Genomic DNA, 24,647 nt, shown 5'->3' with positions numbered 1-24,647 from the left:
CTGGTGGCACAGGTTGAAGAGCATCAGTGACAAAACCCTGACTTCTGGCAGGCTTGGTGCCCAGCAGCGATCAGGAATCGTTGCTCGCGTTCACTTCGCTATTGCTGCCATAGTCCAAGCGGCAAAAGGGAGAGTCAGACAGACAGATGAGAGTGGAAGGGACACGGGAGGACGGGTTCCCAGCTGGTGGAGGGGATGGGAAGCGGAAGGGGCGCTGCCTCCTTGCCCAGACCGACCCACGGAGAAGTCGGCGGCGGCTAGGGACTCCCGCGGAGAGGCGAGTGGGGAAGGCGAAAGGAAGACAGTGCAAGGCTCTGCTCAGGCTGGGAGCGGGGGAGAAGAGCAGAAGCCGCCCCACCTTCAGATATTGGTCAGTACAGAAGATGTTTGCCTGGGTGACCCGGACACCCCGCATCGGCAGGGAGAGGAAAACAGCAGTGTCCGTCTGCCGCCAGCTGTAATCGCGCACCCAGACCGGCATGGCCGCCGCTGCTAAGGGCGCCCTGCAGCGGTTACTAGGGGAGGGTTCAGACTTTCCGCTGCCCTCCCCCTAGCACTTCCGGGTTTGGAACCAGGCCTGAGTGGTGCCCCGCTGTTACGTAATACGGGAAGCGAGCAGCGGCGATACAGGCAGGAGGACTTCTGCCCAGCCAGGGCACCGCTGCATGCTGGGACTTTGGGCTATCCCCGCCCCTGGGGGAACGTTGCACGCCGGGATTTGTAGTCTGCAAGGTGTCGCCGGCTGCCCAGGCGAGCCCTTGGCAATGAGGCCCGTGGGCGGGCAGCTAGGGCGTGATGACCGGCGTGGCCAGACGCATCATCCCCGCCTCACCGGAACGCTCTTACAGCCGCCAGGGGAAGGCCTGGTCGGGCACCACCTGTGAAGGGCTCGGGGGCAGAAACTCTTCAGTCTCCCAGGCCTCGGGCCCCCTCCAGCACCGGCTCCGGGTTGGGGCCCCTCCCCGCGCAGGCCGGCCTGGCCGCTGGCAGACGCGGCCCTTGGGACCGCACCTGTCCGCAAGCCTCCTGTACGCTGTGTCAGCCTGTCCCCAGCAGGCCTCTCGCCCGATGCTGTACGAGACCCCCCCACACACACACACCCCCCAAGCCAGGGGACGGAGCTTCTCTCCCACGCTCTGAAAGGAGCAGATGACAGAGGGCCCGGCCCTTCAGCCTTCTGCGAGGGTCACCAGATGTCCCGATTTTGTTGGGACTTTGTCTTATATAGTCTCCTATCCCCCCATCCCGATTTTTCCACACTTGCTGTCTGGTCACCCTACCTCCAGCAGTGACTGGCTGGAGGTGGCATTTGGGCCCACAGTATTTAAAAAAGTTCAGACCAACCAACGTCATATGGCAGGTGACAGAGCCCCTTAAAGTCCCATCTCGCCTCAGCCCGAGGAACTGCGGAAAGCAGAGGGCCAGATGCTCTGGCTATTTTCAGCTGCGCAAAGCCCACCAGCTGCCACGGGGAGTCCAAGAATAAACCAGTTAAACCTGCCATGTACCGTTTTAGATTCCTGCCCTCCAACCCTGCACAAAATTTAGAGAATCAGGGCCACTATTACGTTGTGTTTTTTTAGTTTTGTGTAGTTTGTAGCTAGGGAATGAACTCGTGTAAATAATTATGGTGTACTAGTTTAAAATTGTGGATTTTCCAGGATTTTTAAACATTTTAACATGAGGCAAACTTCTTTTGGGTGCAACTGAGTGATCGCTGTAGCTTTTCAAAACCGATCACGTGTATGAGAAGCTGTTTCCAGAATCAGGACTTAAATTAAGTGAATCGTGCTCGCATTAACTTTGTGAATCCTGCAATGGGCTCCATGGAGGTGGATCCTCGTGCCTGTAAACAGCCAGTTGCAAGACTGAGGCCTTAGAAGACCCTCATCCTGCAACTGATTTTGCCTGAGCAGAGTCCTGTTAACTGCATTTGAGCTCTGAGTTGGTGCATCCACATACAGTAGAACCTCAGAGTTATGAACACCTCAGGAATGGAGGTTGTTCATAACTCTGAAGTGGTTTTTAAAAGTTTACAACTGAACAATGACTTCATACAGCTTTGAAACTTTACTATGCAGAAGAAAAATGCTGCTTTTAACCATCTGTAAATGAAACAAGCACAGAAAGTTTCCTTTGTCAAAAAAAATTTAAACTTTCCCTTTATATGTTTAAGTAGTTTAACACAGTACTGTACTGTATTTGCTTTTGTCTCTGCTGCTGCCTGATTGCATACTTCCAATTTCAAATGAGGTGTATGGTTGACTGGTCAGCTCATAACTCCGGTGTTTCTACTGTACAAGAAATTGCAAGATAAAAGCCTTAGCTCTTAGATTATAAAAAAAAGTTTGGGCAGGAGCCCTATTATGTTCTGTAAACAGTTTGTGTTAAATAATGAAAATTTACCTTCCATGGAGCTCAAAGTGTTACTGTGGGGAAAATAAATGCAAGTTTAAGTACTATTTTTAGGTCTTTCCATAATGCTACAGCAAAGGTTAACTGACAAATAAAATCCTACTGCAAATATTGGTTCATTTACTCACCAAGATCTAAGGTCAGGCACACAGTTCTGCTTTTCATCACTCACACTTAAAGCAGCAGAGAAAGGAATGCAGCTCTTGTTATCCAAAGTATGTTTCCATAATAGACTGCTAGTAGTTTTAGAAATTTTGGAAAAAAAACTATTGAAGGCTGCTGATAAATTGAATAGTGATACACTGGAAATTCCAGATGTCATGTAAAAAGTAATTTGGCTGTACTTATCATTCCAGGTATTAGCTTAAATAGTTTGACTATTTGGAGTCACTCTCTTTCATAAACTTAGGAGATAATTTGTGGATTGCTGTTTGACCTAGTCCATCAGACAAACAATAATAGATCTATCTGCCGAAGTTAAGCCTAATATAGGGGAACAATTAAATATATCCTGCTTCTGATCTACATCCCTTGAAAGTCAGGCCAAACACATTAGGGTCAATCTCACACAATACAGATTTTCTACAATTCAAGTAGGTTTTTAGTTGCTCAGAAGCATACAGATCGCTGCAGTTAGTTGCAAAAATCCAAAAGAACCAAGAAGTCTTCCTTGACTTACCTGTTCTAGTGTGACCTAGAGAAATTGAGTTCAACCTTACATACATACATACACACACACACTCCCTCCCTCTCTCTGAAAAAGAACAAAAAAGTTAATTTACTGTTTGTGAAGGATATCAGATTTTGTTTTCTGATAGTCATGTAATTTATATTTTCAAAGGATTGTTCAAAGAATAAGTGGTGTATGAGAGTTAAGTATTGTTATTGATTTTATCCACATATAATCAGGAATTGCAGGGATTCTAAAACTTCTTCAGATCATGAACTACATATTAATAGAGATTTTTCTGTGGATCCTTTCTCTCATTCACCTGTGGCAACATCAGCAGTTGCTTACATGGAAAAGGCAGGGGACTGGGACTGAGATCAAAGTTAAATTTCTGGTTCCATGAATGAAATGTCCAGGGGAAAATCTTCATTGAAAGTCAATAGGACTTACTCTCCAAAGTCACTTTTGAAAAATGGGATTTAGGCACTTGAAAACTTTGCCCCATATAACCTTTAACATGTGACTTGGGCATGAACCTGCAGTAACGAAATGGAAGTTTTGCCACTGACTTCAGTGGGAGCAGGATTGGACCTTGAATATTTCTGTGCCTCAGTTCCCCATCTTTAAAAAGACAATGAAAATATTTCCCAACCACACAGGAGTTTAGTGAGAAAAAATCATTAATCTGAGGTCTTCAGATGCTACAGAGATAGGTATAAGATAAATAAATCAGCTGATAAGGAAAAGGTGGAAAGATTGTATTTTTAAATTAAGGTAGCTAGCTGGCAGAGTTCCTGTTTAAATGATTATTTTAATGTTTCTGGGATTTTTGTTGTACTACTCGTCAGATGCTAGGAACCAGGAGTCTTGATTATTACATTTAAATAAATAAAAATAAAACATACCTATCCAGAGCCAAGCTGTGTTCACTCAAGGTGCATACACCACTTCTTCCATGAGCTTGGAGGGTTCATTCATGGAGGAAATGAGTCCTAAATCTATCCTAAACCCTGGTCTTCTGCTTAGGTTGCTAAGATGTACTTCTGGTTTAAAAAAATTAAATTATGCAGTCAAAATGAAAGTACTACAGACAAACTGCTCATTATTTATTCTTCACCTAAAAAGAACATGCTGTAATTATAGAGCATAGTTTCTAGAAGGACAAATTAGAATTATAGTTACATCTACTTCTTTGCTTATACCAATCAGCTCCCTGTGTAACTTAAGAAAAAATACCTAACAAATTCTGATCTGTTTACTTGTGAGCTGGGACTCTTAATTTAAGCAAAAACTAAACAGCATTACTTATACTAGTAACGAAGTAAGTAATATTGATTTTTTTAAATTAAGCTAGGTCTGCTTGTTTGTAGACCCTTTAACAGAGAGAGAGGAAGTGGGCTACGTTTCAGACCTCCTTCATGAACCACATACTGGTACATGTGCATTGACACTGCCTTCCTTTCAGGCATTCCACCTCTCTGGCTTAATTCTGCAGATGATGGAGCTGTTGCTATGACGACTCATAGGAAGTGAAACCTTACAAGACTTGCCATACCGGACCAGACTAGTGGTCCATCTAGTTCAGTATTCTGTTTCTAATAACGGCATGTGCCAGCTGCTTCAGACAAAAATAAGAAACTGATGTATACAGTCAGGGTATAGAGTATCCAGACGGAAAGTTTATTCCTAATCCTCAACAGTGACCGGTTGGTTTGTGCCCTTAAGTAGGAGGGTTTATATCCTTTCCAAAATTCTTATAGTAAATTATTTTTAAAACAACAACTCTGGATCTTCTAGTTATTAATATAACTGAAAATTTCTGAAAATGTTCTGAAAATTTTTAATTTCTCAGCCTCAACAACATCTTATGGCAACGAGTGCCACAAGTTAACTGTGTGGGGAAAAAATACTGATTTTAAATTTGCTCTCTTTGAATTTCATAGGATGTCTCCTTCTTCCTGCTCCTTTCAGATATCCACCTATGCCTTTCTCATTGAAACTTTTTTCCAGAGAAGCTTTCTATTCTAAGTAATGCTTTCTTGAGTAGAATCCAACCCCTTGGCTTTAAACATGGGTCCATAGCACTGGGCTTTTAAACATTATTAAATCATAGACTTACTACGTTTTAAGTGCTTTATATAATACAGTGACCAAGCAGGGTGAAAGAGCTATAAATTAAATAACGGTTAGCACGTCACATGTTTAAAGAACTCCACAAACATCTGACCCGATGCAAGCAGGCAATAGGGCCCAGGTTGCAAGAAGCCTTCCAGCCTCTGCTCCAGGACTGCTTTGGGCTCGTGCCCCTACAAGAGAGTAACCTCTCCCAAAGGGGCAAGGATAGGGAGGTTGCTGACTGCAGAGGACATGCTGCACTCTCTAAAGGTTGCCACATTAGCTGAACAGCCCAGAAGCTACTGTGCCAGAGTTCCTTCTCAGAACAGTGAAATTTTACATTGTTCCCTGCCCAAGTTTGGGTCTTAGCCAAATTAATCTTCACAATATAACTGCAATGCAAATTAAAAATTGTGCAAGCTGCATTCTCTGTATTAAATCAACAGGCATTTCCCCCTCAAAAATTAGCTTTATTTTGAAAGAAACTGAAGCTGAACACCAGAAATGCAACAATGTTACATGTAGCATGTGAGAAAAGCTGCCATATACATTTGCTACTAATGCTGGACCTATAATCTAATAAACATGATATACCCACTACTAGACAGAATTATAACATTTTTTGTTTTAAGAATGAAATGTCAACAATATTTATCAGCTCATATTATGTACTGTCTGAATGTCAATAGATCTGTAACTTCCTTACATTAACTCAACATTACACTCGGGAAAAATGCGCATAAGGGACTAAATATCAAAAGGCCATAATGAAATGCAATATCCACTCCGAACTCTATACGTGCAAGTAGTTAGGAGGATTGTATGTACAATTTTAAAAATCCACAACTATATTTTTCATTTTAGAACAGAAGATTCCAACATCAAGGAAGATGAAAGAAAAAGAAAAGAATAAATATAAAAGAGATGAGAAATATAATTGCCCTCTGTATATTACACAGTTGTTCAGATTTTTAAACGATCTTTGACACCTAGGTGTACCAAAGAAGGTGAATGGTTGGGAATATAAAAGACATACATTGGCATTGTCAAGGTTTTCCTTTCATTCTTCATAAAATATAATACAGCACAATGAGTAATGCTTAAATTATATTTCTCCTGAACCAAAATAATCGAGTTTGTGACAAAAAATGCAAATAGAATGTAAAAATTCTCCCTGTGGAATTTAAGTCACAGCATTATCTTTCTCCCTGTGAAACATTTTTCCCTCACAGTTATCTTTGACACAGCAATTCATGAATCAGAGTGCATGGAACACTCCTTTGAAGGATGAGAACATGGAGCTGAATCCATAATCATTCAAAGACTTACAGCATGGGTCAATACAAGAGAGTAAGAGAAATCTACAACATAGGCCACACTCAGACATGTGAAAAAAAGGTATTTCTTATGCTCTTGGGATGAGTCATTTCTGCAGGTGGCTGTGCAGGGTTGTACATCTGGACCAGCCAGAATACAGGCCCACATTAATACCTCTATGCTAAGGACAGAGAGGTGCTGAGCTCCCTTAAATTTCTAATTAAGTTAAGAAATGATGACACTCAGCACTTTATCGGCTCCAACCTAAAAGCTCTTAGAGCCTGAAATCGAACATTTATTTTTATATAAAAACATGAGCCTCTGAGAAAGTATACTAGTTCAATGCAAACGAGAGAACACTCATACGCCAAATGTAATGCATGGTAGTTATATTGCCTTGTTTTAGAGTTCTGCTTTTCAGTACACTTAATTCACTCTGATTTAAAAGAAGAAAGTATTCTAATATAGCAAATCCTCAAACAAAAAATGGACCTTGACCATTACAAGAATAAATTCAAAATACATTGATGTCTACAATAGCCTGCATTTTCATATCTATGTCCAAAAGAGAAATAAATCAATGAAATTATTTTTAAACCACATAGAAAATGATGTAATGGGATTGTCACACTTGTTATATGCCATCAAATGTGCACTCATTTGTTAGCGATATACTGTGAAACTCTTACTAACCAAAAACACTTATAGCAACAAATTTAAAAATCAGGCACATTGTACATAAATTCTATGTGTTTTGAAAAGTACTCACTGTATTAGTTATCATTAATTGCTGCCATCTACCATATCTCATTCTATGCAAGGATACCAGGCCAGCTACCAATCCATAAAGTGTAATGTTTCACATACTTCATAGAGTAGTTTAAAACACATCATGATATGAAATAATTTGTATTACATAGTAATTTAATCCCTTGCAATAGGGTTAATGTTGGACAAAGTCTGGACACTTTTTTTCCAATTTGAATTACGTACATTAACTTTGCCACACACCACAGAACTAATGCATGTATTACTTCAGACATGCTTTAATTTATAATCAAAACAAAGAAGTTGTTGCAAAAATACATGTCACCAATGTGGAACACATTCAAGATTGTATAAAAGTACTGAACTGATATCCCAAAACAGGTATATGTAAGCAGTACATAAGGAAAGACTAGTTTTAATATGAAACAGTCATTGAAGTCACATACAACATAAGAAGCATGACCTTTTTATAAAATGTCACAGATACTTTTAGGCAGGCAATATTAGATATAAATGAGAAGTACAGTTATTTTATGCAGAAGTTATTATTAATTTCTATTATGTTGGAATAAAGAAAATGTAAAAAGGTGCTAAATTTCAACACCACTGATTTTGTAAACATCTCAAACCAAGAAATACATTTAAGAATATCTAATTATGAAGTCCAAATGAAGGTCCCAATCCTGCAAGCACTCTGAATTTTTCTTAACTTCATGCACATCATTTCACTTACTTCATTAGGACTATTCACCTCCTTACAATTAAGTACATGTGTAAGAGTGTTTGCAGGATTGGGGCATAAGCAGAAATTTATACAGATAGCAAAGTATCTTCTTTGAGCAGCCGTGAAAATTATACTTTTGTTTTTAATAGAGCAATCACTAAATATGTTATAATACTTGGCACTTCTATAGTGTCTCTCATCTAAAGATTTCAAATATTAAGCCTCTCAGCACCCTGTGAAGTCAGTATTAATCCTATCATACAGATAAGTAAATTGAGGCACTGGTAGTTAACTGATTTGTCTAAGGTTACAAAGATAATCAGAAAAAGAGCCAGGAACAAAAGATAGGATTTTTGACACCCACATCTCTCTAATCAATAGATGGCAGTGCCTCTTATCCTACCACTAATTACAACACAATATCAGAATATTAAACCGGTACATAAAATATTTGCGCATTTAAAATGGTCTAAGGCAGAGCTTCTCAAACTTCACTGCACGCGACCCCCTTTCAACAACAAAAATTACTACACAACCCCAGGAGGGGGGACCAAAGCCTGAACCTGCTTGACCTCCATCACCCGGGGGGGGGGAAAGCTGAAGCTCAAGGGCTGCAGCCCCAGGCAGGGGGCCGGTAACCTAAGCCCCACCACCCAGGCCTGAAGCCCTCAGGTTTCAGCTTCAACCCCTGGCCATGGGGCTCGGGCTTCGGCCACAGGTGGTGGGGCTCAGGCTTTGGCTTCAGCCCCGGACCCCTGCAAGTCTAACAGCAGCCCTGGCAACCCCATTAAAACAGGATTGCGACCCACTTCGGGGTCCCGACCCACAGTTTGAGAACTGCTGGTCTAAGGCAAAATAAGTTTGTCAGTGTAATCGACTATTTAATTAAGTTTCCAATCATTTATTTCATTTGGGATGAAAAATTAAAAAACTTGGGCAGCCACACACTGAGAAGTCATTCTATGAAGCAGCATTCTGAGCCATTTTATAAAGAAGATGGAATTGATCCACTTCCTCCATAAATCTCCAGGTTTGCAGATTTACAAAATCCTTACAATATTTTGGTGTGAAGCACCAGTACAACCTAAAACACTAATACTGAAAGAATTACATAACAGCTCAATACAAATTGTTTCATGTAGAGTATTACAAAAATCAGGTATACTAACCAACCCTCCTAATCCCATAACTAACATGGTTCTAATTTTAAGCAGGTGACATTACTACTACCCTACTAATAAACATGATTGTTCTTTTTCTCATACATACTTGAAATACTATTAGCTAACACACTCCGAAACAAATGAATCTGCTCTCTGTAAATAGAGAGCAGAAATACTGAGACTACATCAATATCAATGCTATGATAGCTATTTAATTTTGGTACTTTGATGGCATTTGCTAATGCCTTTTATTTGTAGGACTAAACATTTGGGTGGAAACTCACAGGTTTTCACTCCATGCCCACCCCAAATGCTAACCAATTAGTACATTTGGTTACATTCATATGGCAATGTTTTGCTAACAAATGTAGAAAGCATATGGCTACTCTGAAATACTGGAATTAGTAGGGAGGGGAGGTGCAGGAAATTCTGTGATCATTTTAAACACAGTATCTGACTCCTGCACCAGATTGTAAAATGTCCAGTGGACCTCTAAGGACAAACACCGGAATCTTTTATTTGTATTAGGAATCTAGAAGAACTCACATCATCACAAACTAGCAAAGAAAGCATGGTCCCTAAGCCTCTGGTGGATTTCTTAGGTGCTGAGCAGAATTCTGATTTCAGTTATATCAGTGTAAATCTGGGGTAACATCACAAGCTTCACAATTTCCACTGGTGCAACACAGATCAGAATCTGGCCCACAGGAACCTATGCTATCTGAAAAAGGTTTTGGTTTTAATTTCTACCTCAATACTACAAGCAAATTAGAATTAAAGTAGTAAGTCACAGGTAAAATTCCTGAAGACATTACTTTAGCAGAGATTACTAATGTAAGTCATCAAATCAGTAAGAAAAATAGGAACACTAAAGGTTAGCCTTTGAATTGAACTAGTAATGTTGAAAAAACAGTCCCAAATTCTCCTTTACACCTCTAGGAGATTCTCAGTGAGGCAATGTAAAAGGTGTGAGAAAGTACAACCACCTCTGGTCATCATTCTCCAGATACTGCAGAAGGTCCTTTAATAATGTAAGCAAGCCGTACGTAGCCCTTTACGCTCATACATAACCTATAACATTACTGGGGAGCTACACACATATACCAAAAGGAAAGCACATCTCCAAGTAATGTTTGGAAGCACAGTTACAGTAGAACCTCACTAATTCACACTCAGTGGGGGAACCTTGTAAACTATTGAATTAATAAACAATCAAAATTAATTAAAAGAATGATGATATATCACAAAATGACCTTTATGTTTTATTCTATTTAGGTTCTTACACCATCCTTACCACCACAGTATCTGAGCGCCTTCAAGTAGTGCATTAAGCAAGATGATTAGCATCTGTCATGTTTGACAAGTGTGGTTTGGTTTTAATGATTTATTATTATAACTTATTAGCATAAGGGTAAATATAATAGACAGATCTAGTAGTGCTACCTATTATTAAGGCTGCCCAACACCTTTCATTATAAAACCTCATTTTCAGTTGCTTATAACTTTGCCAAATTTTAACTGTTCGGGTTGAACTTTCATGCCGGGTGTCTGGAAAATTAAACAGTTTAGCTGTGTCCAAGAACAAGTTTAGGAAAAATATGCTGTGTTGCCCATGTTACAATATATCTTAGAATTATTTAAATTGAGAAGCTCTATCACTTCCATACTTTGGACAGGGACTTGAGGTTTGGCAGGTAGATCACAATTTTTCCAAGCCGTATAAAAATTCACCCAAGTTGGCCAAATTACAAGACACTGAAAAAAATCACAGTTCACACAAGCTCAGTAAATATGAGAGCAGGGAGATGGTCTCTCTTGTGCTGTCAATGCTCTACCAGCTGGTGCTCTGGCACCTCGGAGGAAGCATGCAATCATGTCAAATTAAAGACTATTTCCTACTGTGTATGCACAGAAAGGGCCAAATTCTGGCATTCCCTAACTTTTGAGAGCTTGACTTTGCAACCTTGATGTTATTTTAAATGTAATGCTAGGATATATTTTGTAAATATTTTAGTAACGCAAGGCTTCACTAGAGTTCTCAGCTATTAAATATTTGCTGAGAAGTCAGGAGGCACTGTAATCTGAAGTGTAAACATCACAAATACTAAAACAATCAAATGCAACATTGCTTCATTGTTTCAGATGCAGAATAAGAAAAAAAATTTAAATCCTTAGTACTCATCCTAAAATAAAATTCATTAGTACTCCTCTTTCTCCATGTCACCTTCTCCACCTTTTCTCCTACCCACAGAACAGATAACATTGTATATGAGCAAAACAGTAATGGACATTCATAAAACATAACAATAATGAATGTTTCCAATACCATCAAGGCTCAGCACTATCTGGCAGCCTGTATTCATCAAGGCAGATGTTCTGACAGCAATAATTCAATAATTCCAGTAGTTCATTTTTTAATGCAAAACTTGCTTGTGATCAAACAAATACCAGTCATATTTTGGATCTTCAAACGTTGTCTGTGTTTCTGATCAAAGTTTAAATACTCACATAAACAGGCATAAAACAAAGAACACAGAAACAGATGGAATTTCATGAGTGAAGATAGTTAGACCAAAAGCAAAAACAAAACAAAACAAAACCAACCTTGATTGTCTATAGAAAATGAAGTACACCATCATGAGCTACACCTCTGTAGTATGTATTTCAATACTGCATCAGTAGATGTTGTCATCCATCAGCATTCAATGCGGGTGGCCCTGCAGTCTCCCTAGTACGCATCAACTGGACATCCTTTTCAGCCATGCAAGTATCACAGCCCCATACTGCTGATGCTTCTGCAGTGAGGAGGCCATAAGCTGACTCAGTCATGCCCGTGCAAATCCGATGAAACCACTTTTGACAAGAAGCTTCACACAAGATGGCATCCTGGTCATCATTAACTTCATGTGTACAAATTCCACATGGATAGACTGGCTCAGAGGATGAATGACCATGACGACTGGGGTGGAGAGATGTTTTGCTGCTCTTTTCAGAGTTGCATCCTTCAGCTGTAACCCTAGGCTGACGGGACTTGCTCTGTGTCCCATTAGCATGGCTACTGTTAGTGTTATCTGCATTATGAGAATGGTTGCTCTCTTGATTTACTACACTGTTTCGATTAACATTTTTTAAGTCAGCACTACCTTGGTTCATGATGTCATCTGTTCTGTGGTGATGCTGATGTGTAGCAGTGTTCTGGCTGGGAGTTTTGCCTGCACCTTGACTGAAGTCTTGCTTTTGTGCTGATGGTTTTGTCTGATTGTAGGTGTTGGGTGGTGGAACAAAAGAATGATTTGAATCTAACTGGGAATTAAAATTTGGATTGCTTGCAGGTCCAAAGTTAGATGTCATGTCAGGGTGTGGTATTTGACTAGTATTTTGTGGAGGAATGTGACCAAAGTTCTCACCAGGATTTGGTCTGAAGTACTGACTGGGCATATTGATATTTTGACTCATTTGACCACTGTTATAAGATGGCTGATTTCCAAAACCTGTGTTATCCTGTGGACCAAAGTTGAAAGCATGAGGTCGATTAAAACCCATTCCCACAGGGTTCTGAGGAAGTGGGTGTGGCTGGTTTCTGAGGGTGTAAGAACCACCATATGGCGAGGACATTCTGGGCAGCATGTGAGGTGGCATTCTGAAAGTGTTATAACCTCCAAAACCAGGGTAACCAGGATTGCTGAAATAAGGACTTCCTGAAGGTAAGGGTTTATAGGAGACAGTATTATAGTTATCATCAAATGGGTTAGCTGCTACAAGGTGGTCTGAACTTGGATTCGGCGGTGGAGCATATTCAGATGGAGGAGGAAAGGAAGATCCCTGAAAATATTTAGAATATAATATTTAAATTAGCATTCGTATAAACTTCCCTACAATAACACATGGGCTTTCAACCATAAAAAAGCTGGATTGGCAGCATGAGTGAACCAAAGTCTTCTGTTTATTCAGTTAGGTGCCACATGGGCAGCAACAGTCAGTGTAAGCTTCCCCAAACTACTCTGCCAGTGAGCCTTAAGTCTCATCAGAAAGGGAGAGAGAGAATAGTTCAGGCTCCAGGCTCATTCCTCCCTGGGCCTCTCTTGCAAGGCTGCCAATATGGGCACCAGTTGTGGTGGTGATTTTTGTGATACAGCAGCCCCTGGAAGAGTGGATCCCTTTGCAGGTATACCAGTCTAATGCCACAGTTGGTCTTTATATTATTAGGAGTCTGATCCTGCATTGTCTCCCACACAGAACCCTGACTGAAACGAACTGAGTTCTGTGGTTGGAGTACATAGAAAATATTTGATAAAATAAGAGTGAGTTTGTCTTAAGAGCTATTTCATAAAACTCATGATGCCGTTAAAGCGATTTAGATTAATTTTACTATTTTTAAAAACCGTTCAGCTGTACAACATGCTGCCAAAAATGCTCACTGTGTGGTTTTGTTTCCTTCTTTTATTTAAGAAAAGCAGGATTCCCACAAAATCATATAATTAAAAACATAAAAACTCATGTTTAAATACTGTTTAAAATAGATTTTCCTTTGTTTCCTCTCAGGCTAAATTCACTAAATTAAAGGGCAAATCTTTCCCCTGACCCATCCCACTTTTGATGAGGCTATGCAAGACTTAAAAGATAGCAATACTACTGTATCCATGCTGCAAGGTGTACAGGCAGGAGACAGTCTGCCCAGCGGGACTCTCCATCTTCTGTGAACCAGAGGGATCTGCTCTACTACAGCACTTTGTGGGGCTGGGCTGGGCGCATGTGGGGTTTAGTGGACACAGAGGCTGCATAAATGACTGTAGAGAGTAACTGCACAACTGACTGTCATTCTGGTCCAGTTTGTGGGGAGAGTTCTGGCCTGCTCACCCCCACATAGCTCCCTCATGCACAGAAGGCAAGAATTTGGCCCCAAATATTTAGTAGCCTCGGCTGGGGAAATGATTCTCCAGATTTCTGTTGCTCTGCAAACCTTATTGGAGGTAACAAAAGAGGAGGAACTTGATCTGCAACACCATTATATTTATCGTCATTCTGCTGCGAAAGGAAAGCTTCATTATTAGAGAGAACTAAGACATCCAAAAGCCTGACATTAATTGTATATGCCTACAACAGCGGGTTTCACCACTACTTGAACAAGAAAAAGCAATAGACACCCAAGTCAATGGGAATTGGGCATGCATATCACAAGGTGGTAACTGGCCCTACCTGAATAAGATTATTCTCATTATTTGCCACAAAGTAACTAATAGCAGATATTCTGAGACAGAGTGCTGAGTGGACACAGGAGAGGACAATTCTACTTTACAGGTGACGATCAATATCTGTGTTTTGCATTAGCACCCAAATCCTATGTCTTCCCACACACTCTCTGAAAGCCCCATTTCAGGAAATGGAAACCATATATTTCCAGTGGACAGAAGAGCCAAATGGTATAAATTCAATGTACCAAGTGTTCCTCATGGCTCCCTGCATTGGAAAGCATTATAAGGGTGTACTAAAGGTGTGGCCAATGGGTTCATGAACTGTATGGACCCATTAGTCCACAAACCTTCATATATGGAGAAAGCAGCAGCCCACAGCTACCACTCATACCCTGGAGAGTCACACCAAACAACTGAAGGCTGGGAATTAAATTCTGTTCCTCAGAACCATGTCCACATGACTGAATGAACAGCCTGTTCATTCTGTGCATCTTTACCAAAGACTTTATATTCTCTCGTTGCAGGATACAAACAATCTCCAGGGATTAAAAGAACTTCATCAGGCGTTACTAGTAACCAGTAGGGGGATGGAGAGGGATCTAAGATTTTACCTAAACACTTAATTATAAAATACTGAAAGCTACTAATCTGTGCCTGTGATAAAGGACTGATATTCCTAGATGAAAGAGATAGTCATATTAGTAAGCAACATCTGAGTGTGTTATTTATTCAAAAAATTGAGGAACATCAGAAGCAATTTACCTGTGTATTTGACTTGCGCTTTTTCTTATCTGGGCTTCCAAGTTGTAATCCTGGTCCTCCTAACCCATCCAATCCACTGTCACCACCTACAAAATTTCAATCAATATAATTCTGCATTTGTTTCAATATAGATTTTATATTAATGTGTGCCTTTCTGTGTCAAACATCAAAGTATCACTAATTCTAGCTTAAAACTACGAAGTTTATACAATGAACAAATGAATACAAAGTTTATACAATGGAGGTAACACACCTACTGGAGTCCATCTCCATTAGAACATTAAGGCCTGATTCAAAGCCCATTAAAGTCAGTGGAAAGACCTCCATTAATATAATTGGGTTCTGGATCAAGCCCTTGGTGCTTAAGACTTCGCTCACCAAAAAGGAATTATCTAAGATTCATCTCCCACTTAATTTACACAGATGTGGTGTTCATCAGCCTGGGACTCCCCATGCACAGTGGGCAGTTACAGTATGTAGTTAAGGAAAGAGCAAGCAGAAACAAGTCTATGAATGAAAATCCGGCATTCTATTAATGAAAATCCCTGAAAACCTGGCATACAGCTGAGACAAGACTCTCAGCTTGCCATTTCCAAACTCCCATAAATTAAGTCTTGATCATGCAAAAGGTCACTGCAGGAAAAATCTCACTATAATCAATGAGCCAGCACTGGGGGATTCCTTTGCAGAGGCCATATATCCTTATGTAGCAGTTAACAAAAGCTATTTTGGTACAAATACAGTTTCCTGCAATATGAAGGATGCTTATCTTCTTGATCCACTTTTTTCATTTTAACTAAGAGAAAGAAAATCCAATGCTTCACGTGAAGTTCAGCTACACCTTTCACCAGAATGTGACAGACGCCTGAAGTTCTACATGATCCTGTAGTACAAATTATGAATTTTAATTTTTTAATCCCTTGTAAAGCTATAGCTCAGTGGTGGGCAACATGTGGCCCATGGGCCACACACAGCCTGCCAGGGTAATCCACTGGCAGGCCACAAGACAGTGTTTACATTGGCCGTCCGCAGGCATGGCTGCCTGCAGCACCGGTTCGCCATTCCTGGCCCACGGGAGCTGTGTGAAGCAACAGCCAGCACGTCCCTGCAGCCCACACTGCTTCCCCAGCTCCCATTGGCTGGGAACAGCTAACCGCGGCCACTGGGAGCTGCAGATGGTCAATGTAAACACCGTCTTGCAGCCCGCTTGCAGATTACTGTGACAGGCTGCAGGTTACCCACCACTTCTAGAGATGGATAGAGAAGATTTTAGTGATAAATGTCCCATTACATTAGTAGAAGAAATTGTTAATTTGTTTTGGGAATGAAGAGTAACCTTGAGCCAAAGCCTGAGTGTTTAGAAAGTCACGGAAAGACGATGTTAAGGTGACAATTTTTAACCTGGTAGAACCATCAATATGAACAGACTGTATACAAGTTCATTCTTTTTTGCCCATGTTCTGTCTACATCTTTACTTTGATAAACAGTTATTCTTTCCTGCTACATACAGTGGAATGCATGTAAAATGACCTCAGATTGGTACTATCATTTGATATTTTTTAGAAAAGTGTGATGTGTCCCTATGTTTAAAATTCACATTAAAAAACTAGCTAAACTCTACCAAGATACAAATGTTTTGCTGCACATGAGAATATGTTGCCACTGAGAATTTGTTATTATTGCAACACTCTCATCTGGTTACATAGGGTCAAATTTTAAAAGGTATTTAGGCATCTACAGAGAGGCATCTTGGGCTGCTAAGCAGGCTAGGTGCCGAATTCCCATTGTCTTCTGTTTAGGTGCTTTTGAAAGTCCCATTAGGTGCCCATCAGTATCTGTAAGCATCTAAAAGTATTTGAAAATCTGACCCATAGCAACAATGATTCTGACCCTTGAGCCCAGCTAAGGAGGGCTTGGTCCAAGTCAAGACCCTTTGCACCTCACCCATCCTCAGTCCTGGACTGTTCTGATGCCAGTTCAGGTCCCTAGCATAAATTAGAGTAGTCTGAAGGTAACTGTGTTTTACTGGGGCATATGGATGCTAGTTCACGTTCCTTTCTTCCCACACGTCCCCTATGCCAGTAAGGGATACAGCATAGGAACCATTACAACAACTCTCCGTCACTCAGAATCCTCCAGCAGGCAGCTGAACCACGGCTGCTTTGCACACACAGTATCACAAAGCTTCTCCCACACGGAGGAAAATCAGGCCAGTATACCAGTTAAATTATCCTCAGATATTTCAAATATTTTTGATGGATTCCTTAGCCTCAAAGTCAGTATTTTGCTAGTCAGCAGGGATTTCGTCTTAGTCCCCTCACTAGGAGGGCAGAAAAAGCCATTGGGACAATTTCCACTCAGATGACTCATACTGCTTCAGAACAAGGCTTTCAGGGAAACTACTTCCCACCTCATGGAGGAACCCTGTTCTGTCCCTGCTTTAATAACTTCCTCTTGGCTCTGGCTGTCAAAGTTAAAATTCCCCCTCATATTTCATATCGTCTGTGTGTGTATATATATTTATAAATATTTATATATTATAAAAAAATTATAATCCCTAAAATATTTCACCAAACACGAGGAAGAAAAGTGACCGCCCCAAATCATTGTGACTGGAAGAAAACTGGTAAATTCAAATCCTATTAAATATCAGGCAAGGGGAAATTTTTTATCATGTTCAAGAGTTAATATACCACAGCAGATCACCACAAAATTTGTTGCGAGAATAACTCTTTGGGATTTGGGAGAAGTCCGATTCTTACAGTTTATAATGTAAAACCGTGTCTCCCCTTATGGTGCTATGTAAAGTATAGCAGCCCATAGATTGTAAATATTAAATATTCCAATATAAGTTCTGCAGGAGGAAGGGATCATTACAAATACTCTCAAAATTCCTGCCAAAATGTCCTAGCTTGGTAAACTATAAACTATCTCCTCAAATTTTTCCCTCTGTTTTTCATCACCCAGGTGTTCTCAAACATTCTTATAGACGTACCGCAGTTTAACAGAGAGATTGTCTCATTGGCACCTTCTCTTTCATTCACAATTACACAAACAATTTTCTCTCCCATTCATGTTCACATAGCTTCCACGTGTCAACAAGAGCAATTGCTGATATGGAAAAATATTATCTGGAAAGTGTTTAATGTATTTTAGATTCTTTTAATGAAATTCAGCAGCTAAAAATAAGGAGAGTGTTAAGTGTGTGACCAGACAATTCTATAAGGACCACCAGCAAATGCTCACCTTCCTGTAGCAGTTCAAAATACAGCCTAAATCTCTGTAAGGTTTGTTAAGTATAAACTAGTACTCAAGGATCTGATCCTGCAAACACTTAAGTACATGAGTAACCCTACTTATGTGAGTAGTCCCATAGGAGTCAATGGGACTACTCACATGAGTAAAGCTACTTGGATGCTTATTGATTTTCAAGACTGTTTGATGAAGTACTAAGCTTTTGTGATCTCAGCTTTCTCTATGTGAGGCCAATAATGTAAGTTAGACCTATGAATTTATGTATTTTTCCTTTTGGGTTTTATAAGAATTTAAAAGGAAAATTAATGTTAGTCCTCACATACCTCCAAGAAAAGTGAACAAGGGTCATTATCAAGCAGCCAAAATAAACTTTCCTGAAAGTCACTTCTTGTATCCACAGTCTTTTCAGTAAACGATACACTGAACATTTTGGTATTTTGCAATATACTAGAGTTAAGGTTGCAAAATGGTTTCAGCATAACTCCCTGTTCTCAGACACTCTTGGCTTTCTGTAAAAAACAAACAAAAAAACCCAAAGCATTTTGGCTTCGACTCTCTATGCTTGTCACATATGAAAGCTATTATTCCCCTTTCAAATTTTTGAAAAAAAATGTAGTTTACCCATTTTTGAATGTCGGGAGAGTGGGGGGACTAAATCTGCGCACTTTATTTTACACACACACTCAAGACAGGTGACGCTTAAAACTTTATATGTAAATAAACAGACCCTGATTCTGCAAAGACTTTTATGCAACTTTACACAGTAAGCACAGTCCGGTATTTTACAGTATGTGAAGTAAAGCACATGTAAGCCTTTGCAGGACTGTGGCCATAACCCTTGATGAGTAAGTAGTCCTTTAGCTAAGTAGGGATTTTGGGTTTTTTGTTTTAAGAAATAAACAACCAAGAGACTATAGATCATAGAACATTAGGGACCTCAGGAGGTCATCTAGTCCAATCCCCTGCTCAAAGTAGGACCAACACCAACTAAATCATTCCAGCCAAGGCTTTGTCAAGCCAGGCCTTAAAAATCTACAAGGATGGAGATTCCACCACCTCCCTCAGTAACCCATTCCAGTGCTTCACCACCCTCCTAGTGAAACAGTGTTTCCTAATATCCAACCTAGACCTCCCTCACTGCAACTTGAGACCATTGCTTCTTGTTCTGTCATCTACCACCACTAAGAACAGCCTAGCTCCATCCTCTTTGGAACCCCCCTTCAGGTAGTTGAAGGCTGCTATCAAATCCCCCCTGACTCTTCTCTTCTGCAGACTAAATAAGCCCAGTTCCCTCAGCCTCTCCTCGTAAGTCACGTGCCCCAGCCCCCTAACCATTTTCATTGCCCTCTGTTGGACTCTCTCCAATTTGTCCACATCCCTTCAGTAGTGGGGGAAGGAGACCAAAACGGTACGCAATACTCCAGGTGTGGCCTCACCAGTGCCCAGTAGAGGGGAATAATCACTTCCCTCGATCTGCTGGCAATGCTCCTATTAATACAGCCCAATATGCCGTTGGCCTTCTTGGCAATGAGGGCACACTGCTGAGTCAAATCCAGCTTCTCGTCCACTGTAATCCCCAAGTCCTTTTCTGCAAAACTGCTGCTTAGCCAGCCTGTAGCTGTGCATGGGATTCTCACTAGTCCTTGTTGAACCTCACCAGATTTCTTTTGGCCCAATCTTCCAATTTGTCTAGGTCACTCCGGACCCTATCCCTACCCTCTAGCATATCTACCTCTCCCCCAAGCTTAATGTCATCTGCGAACTTGCTGAGGGTACAATTAATCCCCTCATCCAGATCATTAATGAAGATGTTGAACAAAACCGGCCCCAGGACTGAGCCCTGGGCACTCTGCTTGATACCGGCTGCCAATTAGACATCGAGCCATTGATCACTACCGTTGAGCCTGACAATCTAGCCAGCTTTCTATTCACCTTATAGTCCATTCACCCAATCCATACTTTTTTAACTTGCTGGTAAGAATACTGTGGAAGGCTATATCAACAGCTTTGCTAAAGTCAAGATATATCATGTCCATTGCTTTCCCCATATCCACAGAGCCAGTTATCTCATCATAGAAGGTAATCAGGTTGATCAGGCATGACTTGCCCTTGGTGAATCCATGTTGACTGTTCCTGATCACCTTTCTCTCCTCCAAGTGCTTCAGAGGACCTGCTCCATGATTTTGCTGGGGACTGAAGTGAGGCTGACCGGTCTGTAGTTCCCCGGGTTCTCTTTCTTCCCTTTTTAAAATATGGGTACTGTATTTGCCTTTTTCCAATCGTCCGGGACCTCCCCCAATCGCCATGAATTTTGAAAGATAATGGCCAGTGGCTCTGCAATCACATCAGCCAGCTCCCTCATCACCGTTGGATGCATTAGATCTGGACCCATGGACTTGTGCATGTCCAGCTTTTCTACATAATCCTTAACCTGTTCTTTCACCACTGAGGGCTGCTCACCTCCTCCCCATACTGTGTTGCCCAGTGCAGCAGTCTGGGAGCTGACCTTGTCTGTGAAGACCGAGGCAAAAAAAGCATTGAGTACTTCAGCTTTTTCCACATAATCTGTCACTATGTTGCCTCTGCCATTCAGTAAGGGTCCCACACTTTCCCTGACCTTCTTCTTATTGCTAACATACCTGTGGAAACTCTTCTTGTTACCCTTCACATCCCTTGCTAGCTGCAACTCCAATTGTACCTTGGTCTTCCTGTTTACACCCCTGCATGCTTGAGCAATATTTTTCTACTCCTCCCTAGTCATCTGTCCAAATTTCCACTTTGTGAGCTTAAACTCCAAAAGAAAGCTTACAAGAAGATTTCACTGTTAAGCCAAGCTGGTCGCCTGCCATATTTGCTATTCTTTCTGCACTTCAGGATGGTTTATTCCTGCGCCCTCAATAAGGCTTCTTTAAAATACAACCAGCTCTCCTGGACTCCTTGCCCCCTCATATTAGCTTTCCAAGGGATCCTGCCCATCAGTTCCCCAAAGGAGTCAAAGTCTGCTTTTCTGAAGTCCAGGGTCCGTATTTTGCTACTCTCCTTTCTTCCTTTTGTCAGGATCCTGAACTTAACCATCTCGTGGTCACTGCTGCCTAGGTTGCCACCCACTTCTACTTCCCCTACCAATTCTCCCCGTTTGTAAGCAGCGGGTCAAGAGGAGCACGGCCCCTAGATGGGCGTCACAGGGCACTAGTTCAATGGGCATGTGTTGTGGCCCTAATCGTGCAATGGTTTATGCACCTATGTAACTTTATGCCCTTCATCAGTATCCTATTCAAATCAATTGGCTACTCACAAGTATAAAGCTATACGTGTACTTAAGTGTTTGCAGGATCAGAACCTATTATTTAAATTAACTTAATAAATTCCAGTCTTTCTGTGACATACTTTCTCTGCCTAACCTGCTAGGTACAAGTAGTGCTCCTCTACAGGTGTTGCTAGAACAATTGAAAGAAGTGAATTGTAAATATCTGAATAAATACACACAGCAAAATCCTTGTCCTCTCCCCCCCCCACCCCCCCCAAAAGGCTAACATAAAGAACATTAGAAAAATTCCAGGGGTGAAGGGAAAAGGAACAATGAATCCCTGACTTTATAATTTCACCACAATTTTCGATCCTTTCACAGACACTCTGTACATTCCATTATTTCATTCCAAAACAAATGTCTCTTTTGCCTTTCTAAAGATACAGCTATCACTATGTAAAGAGATGTGCTGCTGCCCTGTTAAGCCAGCCTTGCAGAAAATGGTCTCCAGCCAAACAGCAGCAGCAGGGATGGGATGGAACTGTACTTTCCCAATACATTTCAATGAGGCATGAGCTTCAAAACCTCACCGGGACCATACCAATACTGCCATTATTAACAGAAGGTAATTTTTTTCTTCTCTTTTCCAACAAATTTAAAAAAAACACCAAATATTAGTTTAGTATTAAGGGTCAGAAAGTGAAAACTCAAAGTTTGGAAATGCAATTGACTCTCTGTGCAGGAGCGTTACTATGGGCACATGTACTATACCTATTGAACAATGTATACTAATATATTACACACCAAGAAAACGAGTAGAAATACTGCCTGTGTGTAACATGGTTGGACAAGTTAACAATGCTCCTGGATCCTTCAATATTAACTTTTGTACTTTAAATCCCCAATCCTACAACTGAATCCTCGCGGCTGCAGGGGTCCACCCATGCAGATCAGTTCGCGGAATCGAGGCCTCACTGTAGACTTAATACGGCATTCAAAGAAATGCACTTGAGCAACGCTACTTCCAAAGGCAGCTGGAGCCACGGCAATGCATACAACAGATCGCAACAGCGATGCGTCAGCCGGACACACCAAGTACACATCCACATAAATGACACCCCCATGGGGTGTAATAGGAGCTGGGGCGAGCGGGAGCCCCGCGTCCCGCTGCTGGAGCAGCTCCCTGCTCAGAAGTGCGGCAGGGGCAGCCCCGCCAGACGCCCGGAATGCAGGCGCTGCCTCCAGCTCCCCGCGGCAGGCAGAGGGCGGCGGCAGGGGGGACGCTTTGGCTCAGACGGCGAGCGGGAGGATGCCATGTCTCCTCGGCGGAGTTAGGCCCGGGACCCCCCGGCTGTCCCCAGGGTGCCTGCCCGGCTCCCTCCCCCCCGGCCCGCTGTACCTCGGGATCTCTTCAGCGCGATGGGATCCTTCTCCTGTTCCGCTGACATTACAGACGGCGGCGCATGGCTCCCACGGCAGCAGGAATCGAGGCGCTTTGATGCGGCGGCGGCGGCTGGCCCGCACCCCGCCTCCTCCTCCGCCTGCTGCTTCGGCTGCCTCGGCCGCCGTAAGCCGGGCCGGCCCCGGGGAGCTGCCAGACTTTGCAAAGTTTGGGAGCGGGAGGGCGCCGGGGCTGCCTCAGGCGGGCGAGGCGCAGGGCGGGCTCCGCTCAGCGGCGGCTCAGGGGCGGCTGCTGTGGGCAGAGCGGCCGGGGGTCTGCTCGAGGGGCCTGGGAGCGCGCAGCTGAGCGAGCCCCCTGCATATCGCAAGCATGTGCCTGGCTCGGCGCCCGCTGCCGCCGGGCTGTCAGGCTAGCGCGTCCCCTTGGCTGCGTACAGCGCCCTCTGCGGAGACAAACCCCGCGCCTGCCCCTTGGAGCTGCAGGCTCCAAGCCTGCGCCAAAGCCCTGCAGTGGGGCTGGGAACTGCCGTGGCTTCCCTCTTCCTCCGGTCCTCTGCCACGATCGACTGGGGAGAAGCCTGGGAAAGGATCCCCTCCAAGCCCCTGCTGTTTCCAAATGGGCCATAGCGTCCCGGAGAGGGTTTTACCCTGCCTGCTCCGCTGTAGATTTGCCTGTGGTTTGCATTATCAATAAAGTGCGTAACAGATCCACAGCTACCTAAAGCCACGAGCCTGCAGTCGGATCAGTGCAAGCAAACTGCGTCCACGTGGAGGCCACTGAAATCTTGAGGATTCCGTTCTGCAGGCCCGTCATGGTCGGCCAGCACAGTCAGATGGCAGGATCAGGGTTTGGTCTACGCTTAAAAGTTAAAAGAAAAGGAGTACTTGTGGCACCTTAGAGCCTAACCATTGGTTAGTCTCTAAGGTGCCACAAGTACTCCTTTTCTTTTTGCAAAGACAGACTAACACGGCTATTAATCTGAAACTTAAAAGTTAGGTGGACATAGCTCCAGTGCACAGGCATGTCAAAAATTCAGGGCGCAGAGCCCTGTATCTATGTAAACGTAACACCCAGAATGTTTCCATCAACCTACCTACCTTCACTCTGGGAGGTGGATTAAGCAATGGAAAATTCCTTGCCTCCCTGTAGAAAGTGTCTACAACACAGTGACACAGGTGTGCAGCTGTAGCTGTGCTGCTAGAAGTCCTGGTAGTGTAGGCATAGCCTGAGGCCTGGTCTACACTAGAAAATTTAGTGAGTTTTGACTTGTCTACACTGGCAATTTACAGCATTGCAACTTTCTTGCTCTTGTTTTCTTTTGTGTGAAAAAACACACCCCTGAGCGCAGAAAGATTCAGTGCTCTGAAGCGCCAGTGTAAACAGTGCACCAGTGCTAGGAGCTACACCTCCCGTTGAGGGGGGGGGTTTCAGCGCGACAACACAAGGCACATTAAAGCACTACCAGTGTAGACTAGCCCTTTAACTATCACAGTCAGGGGTGTGAAAAATCCAAAGCCTAAGTGGCATAATTAAATCAGCCTAACCCACAGCGTAGACAGCACTAGATGGACAGAAGAATTCTTCCATCAACCTAGCTTCCTCCTCTCTAGGAGGTG

The 24,647-nt window shown here is 42.3% G+C and overlaps 1 protein-coding gene across 6 annotated transcripts in view; it reads right to left on the bottom strand.

Moving 5' to 3' along the window:
• The window catches only part of DNAAF4 (dynein axonemal assembly factor 4), a 36,922-nt gene extending 13,488 nt beyond the window's left edge, over nt 1-23,434 (bottom strand). Inside the window, exons 1-4 of one of the 6 annotated variants that reach the window (XR_014713247.1) lie at nt 23,029-23,434; nt 15,127-15,212; nt 11,777-12,994; nt 4,066-4,128 (exon numbers count right to left, since the gene is read on the bottom strand). Coding sequence is in view for 4 of the 6 variants with exons in the window: in XM_084640735.1 (XP_084496861.1) it covers nt 15,127-15,212; nt 23,029-23,077 (135 nt within the window). In the remaining 2 variants the exon portion in view is untranslated. Of the gene's footprint in view, nt 1-358; nt 2,069-4,065; nt 4,129-11,776; nt 12,995-15,126; nt 15,213-23,028 lie in introns of those variants that run through there. The other 5 variants (XR_014713246.1, XM_084640735.1, XM_084640736.1 and 2 more) reach the window with 5 other exon arrangements.
• Nucleotides 23,435-24,647: the final 1,213 nt, after the last annotated feature.

The sequence above is a fragment of the Lepidochelys olivacea genome (assembly GCF_965140295.1).
Source record: "Lepidochelys olivacea isolate rLepOli2 genome assembly, chromosome: 10".
In the NCBI taxonomy this organism is placed as follows: Eukaryota; Metazoa; Chordata; order Testudines; family Cheloniidae; genus Lepidochelys; species Lepidochelys olivacea.
Note: the sequence above shows the minus strand (reverse complement) of the source record. Positions and strands in the feature narration are given on the sequence as shown.